Here is a 12,726-nt window from a genome sequence, read left to right as displayed (position 1 = left end):
AGCCTATCTGTAGACAATTGGACACCCCCTTACAGAAGGGTCACAAGGAAGAGATGAGCCAGTCAGGGTGCAGGATAGTACCGATAAAACACACAACTTTCCTCTAGTTCCTTAATGCTTCCTTCCCCCCACTATCATGACCTCAATTCTACCTTACAAATCAGATTAGATCAGAGCATGCACACTGCTACAGATAAGAGCCGGCAACACAGGGAATCCAGGATAGATAAACCTCTCCGGGCCAACAAGGAGAATAGAGATACCAGGAGGATTAGGGGAAGGTGGGGGGAAAGGGGGAATCGATCACAAGGATCAGCATATAACCCCCTCCCAGGGGGACAAATAACAGAAAAGTGGGTAAAAGGTAACAGAGGATGATGTAAGATATGAAAATAATAATCTATAACTTATCAGAGGTTCATGAGGGAGGGTGGGGGGAGGGAGGGGGAAAATGAGGAGCTGATATAAAAGGCTTAAGTAGAAAGAAAATGCTTTGAAAATGATGATGGCAGCATATGTACAAATGTGTTTGACACAGTGGATGGTTGTATGGATTATGTTAAGAGATGTAAAAGCGCCAAATAAAAGTATTTAATTTTTTTTTAAGTACCTGTCTCAGAAATCCACAGGGAAGTTCTACCCTGTCCTGTAGGATTGCTACAAGTCAGAATGGACTCTTTGGAAATGAGCCTGTGTTTGGGATTTTGGGGTCCGTCGGTCGGTCTCAACTGTAGCTGCTCATCAGAACCTCCTAGACAGACGATATCAAATCCTGACGTCCAGGTCCCACCTCAGAGAGACTGGTGTCATCGGCCTCTGTTGGGGCCTGGTGCCCCAGAGGGTCCGAATGTGCAGCCTGGTTGAGCCCCGCTGGTAGAAAGGAGGGGGTAGGTAATCATGGGGAACAACGGTGCAAGGCTGGGAGGCTCTCTCTGGATTCTGGGTTGGCGATGCAGCTGAGCACAGGGGATCACGGAGTGGGGGGGCGGGGGGCATGACTGTTTCCCAAAGTGCATGGTCAGTTCTCAACGGCAGCAAATGACAGGAGGAGGAGGAACCGGCATTCCATCACCACCCCGTTTCCTACCACCATTCACTGGCTTTGCTACACTGGCCAGCAGCAAGGAATGCTCAACTGGAAGGCTCTTCCCCCAGGCCCACTGCACCTAAGACAAAAGGATCTTAAATGGCCTTGCAATGCCTCCCTGGAACATGGTCTGCGTCCAAGCAGGGAGAACAAAGACGGTGTGTGTGTGTGTGTGTGTGTGTGTGTGTGTGTGTGTGTGTGTGTCCCACGAGCCATGTGAGTCACAGGCTTCCCCCGGAGGCGGTGCAGGTGAGAACAGCACCAGGGAAGGCCAGTCTCGGGGCCAAGGCACTGCCATCCACGCCCAGAGTCAGTCACTTCTTTGTTGGAAGGGGCGGCTCTCCTGAGCAGTGGGGGATGTTTAATAGTGTCCCTAGCCTCTCCCTACTAGGTGACAATGGCACAGCACCCCCAAGTTGCAACAACTAAAACGTGTCCCCAAAACCAAGTCACACTCATTGCCATCGAGCCAACGCCGCTCACAGTGACCCTAGGGGACAGGGTAGAACTGCCTCAGAGAGCTTCTGAGACCCTGGATACTCACAGGGGTAGAACCGTGGCTACTCACAGGAGGAGACAGCCCCCTCTTTCTCCCTCGGAACGCCCGTGGTTTTGAACCTCTGTCCTTGAGGATCGCAGCCCACCACATGGAACCACTACGCCAATGGCCGGCTGTCCCCAGGAGAGCACATGGGCCTTGTAGGGGAACACACCGGCAGTGTTGGGGCGAGACACCCCATGCGTCTGGCCCCCTCACTGATGAAGCCCCTGCCTTCATGCTGTTGCAGCTCTGCCCCGTGATTGAGGCATCCTTCAATGACATGTACGCTGACCTCCTGCGCCTGGTGAAAGGTAAGTGTCCTGCTCGTTCTCTGCCTTACCCCCGTGCCAGTCGGGCTGCACCAGCCACCTGGACTCATCCACAGGAGGGATGAGCCACAGGGGCCCCCTGCCTGGGGCTGGCAGACAGGGTACCATACGGTGACCCCGTCACAGACACCTATGATGCACAGGCTGCTGTGTGAGGTCAGGAGGGGCTACGGGAACAGCGTGGGCTCCAGACCCCAGGACGAGTTCAAGCTCAAATCCCAGTTTTGCTGCTGACTTGTTTCATCCCTTTGGGCAAGCCCCTGCCCTGCCCTTCGGCCTCCCATCCGTCCTCTCCTATCCATCTGGCCTCCGAGGAGGCCTGCAGTGGGGCGGCAGCTACTGTCATTAAGTGTCATGGAGTCCACTCCTATTTACAGGGACCCTCTGACCTCAGACTGAAACGCCCCCTGATTCTGCGCCCGCGTCACAGCTGCTCCTGAGCCACTGCATCAATCCATCTTGTCGAGCGAAGGCCTTCCTCTTTGCCAGTCAGGTTGCTAGTGGGATTAAAAGCTTACAGGGGAGTTCTAGACACATACCGGACACTCTGTCTGGCACAGAGACCTGCTTACAAAAGTGCGCTGGCTGGCTGTGTGATGGAGTGTCACCACACCCACAGTGGACGTGAGGGAGGAGGGGCCGAGGGAAGAGACACAGAGCTGCGAGCAGGAAAGAGGCCATTTCCCCCGAGAGATGGGAGGATGCGGCTCCTGGGAAGTGGAAGTTGATGGAAGGAGAAAAATCACTGCTGCCATCTACCCTTCTGGAGCCGGAGTCGGCTGGTTCAAAGGGCAGCCAAAGAGGAGTGGAAAGAAGAGGCTGGCATTCACACACCTGAAGCACCTATGATGGGCATGGGCCCAGGCTCGGGCTGGGCATTGGACATACAGACTCCGTAGATGCCCTGGCAGTCAAAGGAGGAAACGGAGGCTCGGAGAAAATCAGTCTTTTTTTTTTCCAGGTTCAGAGAGGAAGTTCTCAACATGGGAGGCCTTGAATCTACTTCTGAACCCAATCAGGCTTGAGGCCATGGGAGCCCTGCTGGCATGGTGGTTAGCGTAGGGCTGCGTCAGCATCCACCCGACGGCAGTGAGTCTGGGGGTTCAGTTAGCCCTTCCTAGGTGCCAGTCCTGTCCAACCCTACGATGCAGTTGTTACTATGACTCCGTCATTTTAAGATGGGTAAACAGGTTTGGACACGCTCTCAAGAGCGATCAGGTTGGTGAATTAGAGAGGTAGCCAAAAAGAGGAAGCCCTTGACAAGATGGACGGACGCAGTGGCTGCAGCAATGGGCTCTAACATCAGAGTGATTGCGAAGATGGTGCAAGTCCGGGCAGTGTTTCATGCTGGTCTACTGAGGGTCACTATGAGTGGGAACGGACTGGACAGCACGTCTGGCAACAGCAACAAACAAGCGCAGAGCTGAGACGCAAGTAAACCGCCGTCGCTGATGCTCAAACCTAGGTTGGCTCTGCTCTCCTGGGCCCAGAGACAGAGCTTCCAGCGGAGTGGGCGGAGTCAAGGGCGGAGCCTGCAGCCTCCCAACCCTCCGCGCAATTCTGGCCCAACAACCCAGGGTAGGTGGGACGTCATCGACACCTGGCGGCCACCTGTGGAAATTACGAAACGAACAGATGTGTACAGCTAGGTACCACTATCCCAGACCAGACCCTACTCCGCAGGGAGAGGTGCTCGCCAGTCCAGCAGAGAAGAGATGAAGAGCTACAAGCAGTAATCAAGATTTTTGCCTGAACCATGAGTTCGGTGCTCACAGGGCCTTGAACAAGTCCCTCCACTTTGCTGAGTTGGATAAGCTTTTCCATCTGTAAAAGGGGGTAACCACAGGGCCTAGCTCCCAGGGTGATTGCGAAGGGTTTAGAACAGTGCCTGGAGCCTGTCGTGATACTCAGCATCCCCACCGTCTTCTCCACCATCCTTGCGCTCCGTCCACCCTGCCCTGCCCTCCCCCCTCACAGAACCTTCTTCTCCCCGAGCAGCACCCATCCCCCTGGGCTTTAACCACCTGGAATTTGATGTCCTGTCTCCTGCCATCAAGAAGAATGTCGTGCAGCTTAACCTGAAGGTGAGTGGCACAGGGTCTCCCCTGAAGGCCAAGGGTCAGGGGCTACAACACCAGCCACGGTTAGGACACGATGCCTGACTCAGAAAAGTCACACCCCATGGAAACCATCTCAGGAGGAAACCCGACAGATGGGATGGAAGGGCCCCACGCAGACTACAGGCCCAGGGAGATCACTTCTCCAACTCTGATTTCCCCCGATGGCAAGTTGGGCTGCTAACTGTAAGGTTAGTAGTTCAAAACCACCAGTGGATCTGCAGGAGAAAGACGAGGCTTGGGACAGTCTCTAAAACCCACAGGATCGGTTCTACCCTGTCCTGTCAGTCAGCATCGACTTGGTGGCTGTGAGAGGCCAGGGCTGTGTGCTCAGAGCCCCTGCCTGAGCCCAGGATTGAGACTCTTCACTGAGAGTTACACAGATCTGTTTCTCTCCCAGGCCCAGTGCTCTCGGGCTGTGTGGTTTTGGGCAAGTTTCTTCACCTCTCTGAGCCTTGGTTCGTCGACTCTAGGTTTCTTAGTTTATTAGCTTGTATGCCACCAGAATTCGTCCAGGAAATGTTTCTTCTTGGTTTCTTCGACTTTATAATAACAGTCACCAAGGAGAGGAAGAAATGGGACTGAGTAGGGGCTGGCAGACAGGACATGTTTAAATTAAAAAAAACAACTCACTGCCATCAAGTCAATTCTGACTCGTAGAGACCCTGTAGGACAGAGTAGAACTGCCCCTGTAGGGTTCTGAGAGTGTAACTCTTTACAGGTGATTTCAAACTGCTGACTTTGAGGTTAGCAGCCCAATGCATAACCCTCTAGACCAACACGGCTCCCTGGGGAATGCTAGCACTCGATAAATGTGGAGCCGCACATCCACACTGTGCTGAACTCTGAGAGAGGCCGTGCCAGCCCAGAGTCCTGCTCCTGTAGCTCCCTTGCATCAGGCACGTCTGCCTTTCGTGTTGCCGTTTTGAATGTCCCCTTCAGCCAAGTGGTATGAGATGCCTGAGTGTCCATTGAGGCACCTGAGATGATCTGGGGGTTGCAGGTGGAGCAGACATTGCCAGCCACTGGAGCTAACCAAGGTCCTGAAGTCTAGGCTTAAGCTTCCTGGGAGCAAATGCAGAACAGAACAGTGTCATTTCCTTCTGGGTGTGATAGGGTTAGCTGGGAAGTTCAAAGTCTCCGTCAGCTCCTGGCTCTGTGTCTCTTCAGGCCAAGTTGTTGGACTCGAAGGGCAAGGTGACCAACTGGTTCAACAGCTCTGCGGCATCCCTGACGGTGCCCCCGCTGGACAGTGCCCCTTTCAGCCTCACCGTGAGGCAGGACGTGGTGAGTTCTGCAGTGGCTGCCTTGGTCCCTCCAGAAGAACTGGCTGTCCTGTTGGACTACGTGGTAAGTCTCATCGGGGGGCCTCACTGGGGGAACTTCCTGAATCCAAGAAGGTGCGGGGAGCCCTGGGATCCCAAGTAGGACTCCCCTGCCGGGCTCCTTGACTTCCCTCCAGTTAGGGAGAGTCCATTGCTTACTCTGCCAGATCCAAAGTCCTCCACGTGAGGTTCCATTCCTGTCCTATTCTGCCCTCCACCAAAGGGCAGCCCTGGCCAGCCAGAGGGCATTTTAGGTGCATACGCATCTGTCCAGAGAAGGCAAATACCGCTTGGCTGTATCTGAGGCAATCCTAAGTGACCGTTATACCACTGCTCTCCACTAGGGGGCCCGGGACTCCAAAAGCCATCCTAGCGTCAAGTCAATTCCCATTGACAACGACTCTATCCGAGAGGATAGAACTTCCCCCGTTAATCTTTGCGGGAGTAGAAAGTCTCATCTTTCTCCCGTCGAACAGCTGGTGGGTTCCAATCGCTGATCCTGTGTTAGCAGCTCAATGACCATACCCATAACGACTCCGTAAGAGCTCCTCGGGGGTGGGACATGGCAGACATCATTCATCGGTCAGAACCTTCTTTCTGATTGAGCCTGGATGCTGACTCAGCCTCGAAATCCTATCAGTGCAGCGCAGCAGAGGACCACCACGGATCCGCTACAACACGCCACCCACTCCGTCCAGGTGGACTGCTGAGGAAACAGGGCAGAAAGTGCTGGCCCAAAGTCCTGGGAGGGTAGACGGAGTTTAGGTCAGCTAACAGGCAGCAAACACCCGCTAATTAAAGAGGAGAACTCCGAGGAGGAGCTGGGATGGGGTTGCCAGTAGCAACCACATTCACAACTGTGGTAAAACGTGGGGTCACACCTATGTGCCCTCAAGACACAACCCACAAGACCCTCGGGCACCACCACCAGCCACAGGAAAGGGTCCGGTAGTTGAGGGCCCCCCATGCCTCAGTAGCAGACGGGGCTGTTTCCCAAACAGTTGGCATGCGTGTGGCCAGGCCTGCCAGACCCACCAGGACCCCATCACCCTCTCTGTGGGGCACAGAAGGCCCGTCTGTCTCCCTTGGCCCCTCTGGCTGACCTGCTCTGACCTCCTCTCACCCTCAGCTTCCGGAGCTGGCTCGCCAGCTGAAGGCCAGCATCAAGACCATCAGTGGACAGGTTGGTCCATTTGCCCTCTGGCAGCTTGATGGGCATTCACTGGGGTCTCTACCTAGGCATCTGGGGAAAGACTGGGGGAGACATGGGAGTCGGGGTTGGGGGGGGGGGCTGCTTGCTTTCTCCCAGTGCTGTGAATTTATCAGAGCAAGTCCCTGTCCTCACAGAGAGGGAACAAGCCAAATACTTAGATGGATAATATTTCATTTACAGGAACAGTGACCCAGGTCAGGGTCCAGGGGTTATAGGGCATTCCTGGGACAACTGGTAATGCTGGGAGGTCAGGGAGGGACTCTCTGAAGGGAAGGGGAAGACAGGTAGATGGAACCGCAAAGCCCAAGGCTACGTGCGAAGTGGGAAGAGTGCTGTACACTCAAGGATCTTGAAGGAGGACAGGGACTGGCCAGAGCACAGAGAGGAAGCGGGCATGGGGGTGGGGGGATAGGATAAAGGAGCTGGGCAGGGCCAGGCCACGCCACATGGGACCACATGGGGTCCCAAGGGCCTGTGGGCCTCGGCCAGGTTGGGGGGGAGGCATCACATGTGAGTCTGATGTCTTTCTAGGCTGCGGATCTGTTGGGGCCCACGCAGATTGTGAAGGTCTTAATTCAGGACGCCCCTCAGCTCCTTCTGGGGCAGGGCAACGCCAAGATGGCTCAGCTGATCGTGTTTGAGATCTTCGCCACCAATGAAGTCCGCCGACCCTTCTTCACCCTGGGCATCGTGAGTGCGATGCCGCAGCAGCCTGGGGTTGGGGGGCCCTCCTGCTTTATAACACATGCCCACCAAGCGTGTTGCCCAACAAGGATGGGGGAGGGAGAAGAACTGTGAACCAAGAGTTTGGAGCTCTGGGGAGGCAGCCTTGGTCCTGTACACTTCTTCGGGAACTTAGGGCGGGAACTGAACTCCCATGCATCCCAGGAACTGCATTAGTACCGATTAAGTGAAAAGTCTCTGTGAGGTTGCCTTCAGGAACAGCTAGATCCAGGTGTGCAAGCCATCGTATCTTTGTTCTTCTCTCTCCCTGGCTGGCGGCCTTCATCTTCCAGCTGGCTTTCCCTTCACGGGTCCACATTGAGACAAGTGGACTGGCCTTTGGTACGCCCCCTTGTCTGTCCATCCTTAGTCACCAGTGGCTCCCAGTGGTCAAGTAGAGCATAGCCACCACTGCCCCCACAGCAAGGAAGGCAGCTCCGCTCAAGAGGAGGGAGAGGGGGGCAGGTGTGCCCCACACGCAGCAACACTGCCCGCAGCTGAGGCAGGGGCACCCACACTGTCCATTAGAGAAGGCAGGGGAGAGGAGCAGGCAGATGAGGCAGGCGCTGTCCTGTGACAGCAGACCACCGAGGCTGCCGTCGCGGGAAGACTCCTGTGCAGGCTCGCGCCGACAGGTGCTTACAGTGCAGTTGCTTTGCACAGCTGCCGGCACACGGTTGCAGGGGCAGCTTTTATGGAGACGACAAGGTGAAGGTGCCCCCAGAGCTGTGCAGCCCACTGTCCCAGCATCCTGGGTTAAAGGACAGTCACAGGCGCGCACACCAGCCTGGTGGGACCCTCCCTAGTCAATGGCAGGAACTTTTCCAGAGACAAGGTTGATCTCTGGGACAGCTGGCCTGGAGCCGGAGCCCGCCAGACTGCCCCCTGAGTCACTCCAGCCCAGAAGCCAAATTGCTGCCCCTCTTTGGACCCTGTATTTGAGACCTGGCTCAGTGGGTGACTTTTCTAGCAAGAACAAGGTTAGCAGTTTCCAGATGGCCATGTAGGCTCTTTGTCCCTCACTTCCTCAGCTCTCCCAAACCCAAACCAAACCACTGCCATCGAGTCAGTGCTGCCTCAGAGCGACCCCATAGAACTGCCCCTGTGGGTTTCTGAAAGGACAGCTCTTTACAGGAGTAGGAAGCTCAGTCTTTCACCCGTGGAGTGGTTGGTGGTTTTAAACTGCTGACCTTGGGAATTGCAGCCCAACACAAAACCACTAGGCTCCCAGGTTCCTCTTCAGCTCTACAATGCAGTAGCAATAGGACCTGCCTCATGGGCTTATAAAACTCTTACATCTCGGCTCAGCACATAGTGAGGGTGGCTTGATGCCGTCACTGTAGTCTCTGTCATGACGTCCCCACAACAATCCGAGGTTGGATCTGTCAAGTAAGGACTAAGGACATAGTGCTCGGGAAAGAAAGAGGAAGACCCTCCACGAGATGGACTGTCCAGTGGCTGCAGCAGTGGGCTCAGCCCTCACACTGGTTGGGACGATGGTCCAGGGCCGGCCGGTGTTTCGTTCCATTGTGCACAGGGTCGCTGTGAGTTGGAACCGATTCCGTGGCTCTGATCAGCAGCACGGCTGTTATCCCGTCCAGCAGATGAGGACAGGGAGGTCACTGCCTTCGCATGGTCGCAGAGCCTGTCACTGAGATTCAGGCCATGTCAGCTAAACCCTAGAGCAGTGGTTCTCAACCTTCCTAATGCTGTGACCCTTAAATACAGTTCCTCAGGTTGTGGTGACGCCCCCAACCATAACATTATTTTCTTTTTCTTTTTTTTTAACATTTTATTAGGGGCTCATACAACTGTTATCCCAATCCATACACACATCAATTGTGTAAAGCGCATTTGTATATCGTTTCTCAAAACATTTTCTCTCCACTTAAACCCCCGACATTAGGTCCTCATTTTCCCCTCCCTCCCCGCTCCCCCCTCCCTCATGAGCCCTTGATAATTTATAAATGGGTATTTTGTCATATCTTGCCCTGTCCGACGTCTCCCTTCACCCACTTTTCGGTTGTCTGTCCCCCAGGGAGAAGGTCACACACAGTTCCATGTAATCGGTTCCCTCTTTCCTACCCATTCTCCCTTTACCCTCCCTGTTTTGACACTCACACCACTGGTCCTATAGGGCTCATCCATCCTGGATTCCCTGACATTATTTTCATTGTTACTTCATCACTGTCATTTTGCTACTGTTATGAATTGGGCGACCCACAGGTTGAGAACCGCTGCCCTAGAGGCTCCTCACATAACCCCCACACCCCACGCTTGATGCCTCCTCTTAGCAGGACATGGCCTTCTCTTCCTGCAGGAAGCAAATTCAGAAGCTCAGTTTTACACCGAAGGGGACCTGCTTTTGCTCAACTTAAACAGCATCAGGTACGGATAGAAGTCACTGGGAAGACCCCAGGGATGGAGCGGGCACGCCCTAGGGCATCAGGTTTCTTTGAATGGAGAGCCTTCTATGGCTGCCCGAGCATGGGGCATTGAGCAAGGGGCAAGGCTGTCGTGGGCCTCCCAGGAAGCGGCCTGGCCTGCAGTCTCTGGCTGTCTCTAATAGAGTGTAGGCAAAGGGAAGGAGATGGAAGAGGCCTGGTCGAAGCCACAGGCCAGGCTGATCCACCCTCCCTCTTGCCCACACTCTCAGCCCTGGGCGGCCCATTCCAGGCATGCACAAGACTGAACCAACACTAGGGATTGGTGGCAGTGAGGAGACACCCCAATACCGTGTCCCCTGGAGCCCAGCCTGTTCTCCCCCAGCCCACCTGGTCCCTGCTGCCCCAGAAGTGGGTCACAGGGCACACCAGACCCTCCCGGGATAAATCTCACATCCACCAGGTGTTTGGATCGGCGCGTACATGACTGGTCTTTCAAGTCCATTTAATGGTGCCACATATAAAAACCCACATATCTGGCCCCGGGCCCAGATTCCCACACAGTAGAGCAGCAAGTACCAGCATCAGGAATCAGGTGTCCCTGTCAGAACGACCCTGTAGGACAAGGTGGAACTGCCCCTGTGAGTTTCCAAGACGGTAACTCTTGACTGGAGTAGAAAGCCTGTCTGTCTCCCATGGAGAAGCTGGTGGTTTCAAACTGCTGACCTTGCAGTTAGCAGTCCCACAAGTAACCACTTCATCACCAGGACTCCCCTACCCAGAGTAGGTGCTCAATAAACACTTCCTGAAGGAGGGAAGACAGGATCGAGTCCCCCGGGGACCTTTCTCATAAGCATCTTCCGTTACAGCATCGATCGAATCCAACTGATGAACTCGGGAATCGGCCTATTCAACGTGAGTACCAACAGCAGGGCCCAGCTGCTTGGTTCCCCAAGACTTGTCTTGAACAAGGTCTGCACAGGCAGCTCTCTGGTGGACCCCACGGTGCCAAGTCCCCAAGTCCCAGAATGAGGGGCGCATCAGGCAAAGGTTGCCCAGGACTGTGGGAAAGCTATGGCTCTGACCTTCGAGCAGTTGAAGCAAAGGGAAGAGGCCAGGCAGCAGCCACTGACTCCTGGCTCAGGTGTTTCCTGAGCACCTACTGTGTGCTTGCCCAACCGAGAACACGTGCATGCACGCGCACACTGACACACACACTCCCAGATACTCACATGCACAGCTACACACTCCTTTTCCTTCCATCAAGTCTGGTGCCTCCATTAGAAAGCCACTCCCAGGATTCACAGTCTCCTTTTGCTCGCGCAGACTCGCTCGCCGGCCCCTGGGCAGCCTCCTCCCCGCTGGCCCTCCGTTTCTCCCTCTGCGTCAGGCTGAACCAGAGGTTGCAGACTGGCTGAACCTTACCTGCCACTGTGTCTCCTTTGGTCCTAGGGTTTCGTTTTGTTTTGAGATATTTTTAAAGTATTTAAAGTTTTAAATATTTTGAAGTCCCAAAGCATCTAAAATGTCCACTGTTTCAACTCCTCGGAAGGAAGTGAAGTTGAAACTACTTTAAGCCTGGGAGGTTTCCCCGTGAAAACCAGGCCCCCGGCTCCCTCAGAGCAGCCCTAACCTCTGACGGCAAAGGACAGCATTCCCTCTGGTACCTCCTTCAACCCAGCCGGGCCCCGGGGGTGGCTGCCTGAGAGCCCCCTCTGCCGCACTGAGCCAGGCAGGGCACCTTGGACTCTGGCATCTCCCCAGCCACCCCTCACCCCCTGTTGCTGGGTGGTGTCTGTCTTGGGGACAGCTGGAAGGACAGGGTGACAGTGCCCTCTCTCCCCTAGCCTGAGCTCCTGAAGGACATCATCACCGAGATCCTGCTCGCCGTCCTGCTGCCCAATGAGAACGGTGAGTCTTTGCCCCCCCCTCCCTGTGTGCCTCCCAGGGTCCCCCTCTAGGACCCTTTTCATTCCTGAATTTTCCACGCATTTTCCTTTCAACCGCTCCAAATTCCACCAGGCAGTTTCTTCCCAGCAGTCTGCTGGAATTGACCTCGCCCCTCTCCCAACTCTAGAAAAGCCTCTCGGGGTCCAGGGCCTGGGCCACTCAGAGACACTGGGCAGGGGCCAGCCTCATCAGGCTCCCAGGTGTCTGCAGACACCAGCGCTCCCTGGAGCTGCCTTATGCAGAGCAGGGTTCAAGCCTGGTGTCCCCTCTTATGGCACTTCACCTCGGGCAAACTGCTTCATTTCTCCAGAGCCTCCGTTACCTGCTCATGTACAATGGGGCCCTAAGATCAACTTCCTGCAGTGACTTTGGCCACAGAGCAGTGCTTAGCACTTCCACTCCCACTGCTCAACCCTTGGCTTGTGGCTCGGGGAGGGAGCTGGGAGAGAAGGTGGGACTTCCCTCTAGTCCAGCCTGAGGCTATAGTGTGGCAAGCAGCCCACTGCCAGAGCAACCCACTGCCAGCCCTGCTTCCTCCGTTCCTGTATGTATTCGTGTGGGGAAGCTCAACCTGTCGAAGCCTCTGCTGTGGACCACGGGAGCCCCTGACGGCTCTTGAGCAGGAGTGTGAGGATGGGAGGGTGTATATGCGGTGAGCAGCCAGAAGATGGTGTCAGAAGCAAAGGGTGGGGAGAAGAGGCCGAGTGGGTGCTGGGGGCCCAGAGAACAGGCGTGGGGAGGCAGAGGAGACCCTCAGAATCCCTGGCAAGTCCCGAGGCAGGACTGCCTGTCTGTGACCACATTGTTGTTGCAGGCAAATTACGGGCCGGCATCCCAATTTCCATCACGGAAGCTTTGGGATTTGAGGCAGCTTCCTTGTCTCTCACCAAGGTGAGTGGGCTGTGGGGAAGTAACTGAAATGCCTTAGGGAGGGTACAAAGACCCAGGTGGAGTGGTTATGTGTTGGGCTGCGATCCACAAGGTCAGCAGTTCAAATCCACCAGTGCTCTCCGAGGGAGAAACATGGGGCTTTCTACCCCAACCAATGTGGTAGTTC

The 12,726-nt window shown here is 55.2% G+C and overlaps 1 protein-coding gene across 1 annotated transcript in view; it reads left to right on the top strand.

Moving 5' to 3' along the window:
- Nucleotides 1-12,726, top strand: part of BPIFB1 (BPI fold containing family B member 1) — a 20,494-nt gene that overhangs the window by 6,920 nt on the left and 848 nt on the right. The window contains exons 6-14 of the mRNA XM_004698227.1: nucleotides 1,876-1,939; nucleotides 3,956-4,041; nucleotides 5,245-5,424; nucleotides 6,529-6,582; nucleotides 7,144-7,302; nucleotides 9,656-9,723; nucleotides 10,589-10,634; nucleotides 11,567-11,630; nucleotides 12,484-12,560. Of these exons, the coding sequence (XP_004698284.1) occupies nucleotides 1,876-1,939; nucleotides 3,956-4,041; nucleotides 5,245-5,424; nucleotides 6,529-6,582; nucleotides 7,144-7,302; nucleotides 9,656-9,723; nucleotides 10,589-10,634; nucleotides 11,567-11,630; nucleotides 12,484-12,560 (798 nt within the window). The remainder of the gene's footprint in view (nucleotides 1-1,875; nucleotides 1,940-3,955; nucleotides 4,042-5,244; nucleotides 5,425-6,528; nucleotides 6,583-7,143; nucleotides 7,303-9,655; nucleotides 9,724-10,588; nucleotides 10,635-11,566; nucleotides 11,631-12,483; nucleotides 12,561-12,726) is intronic.

Source organism: Echinops telfairi, unplaced genomic scaffold (genome assembly GCF_000313985.2).
Source record: "Echinops telfairi isolate 266 unplaced genomic scaffold, ASM31398v2 ScPeMD7_5592;HRSCAF=6446, whole genome shotgun sequence".
NCBI classification, from domain to species: Eukaryota; Metazoa; Chordata; class Mammalia; order Afrosoricida; family Tenrecidae; genus Echinops; species Echinops telfairi.
Note: the sequence above shows the minus strand (reverse complement) of the source record. Positions and strands in the feature narration are given on the sequence as shown.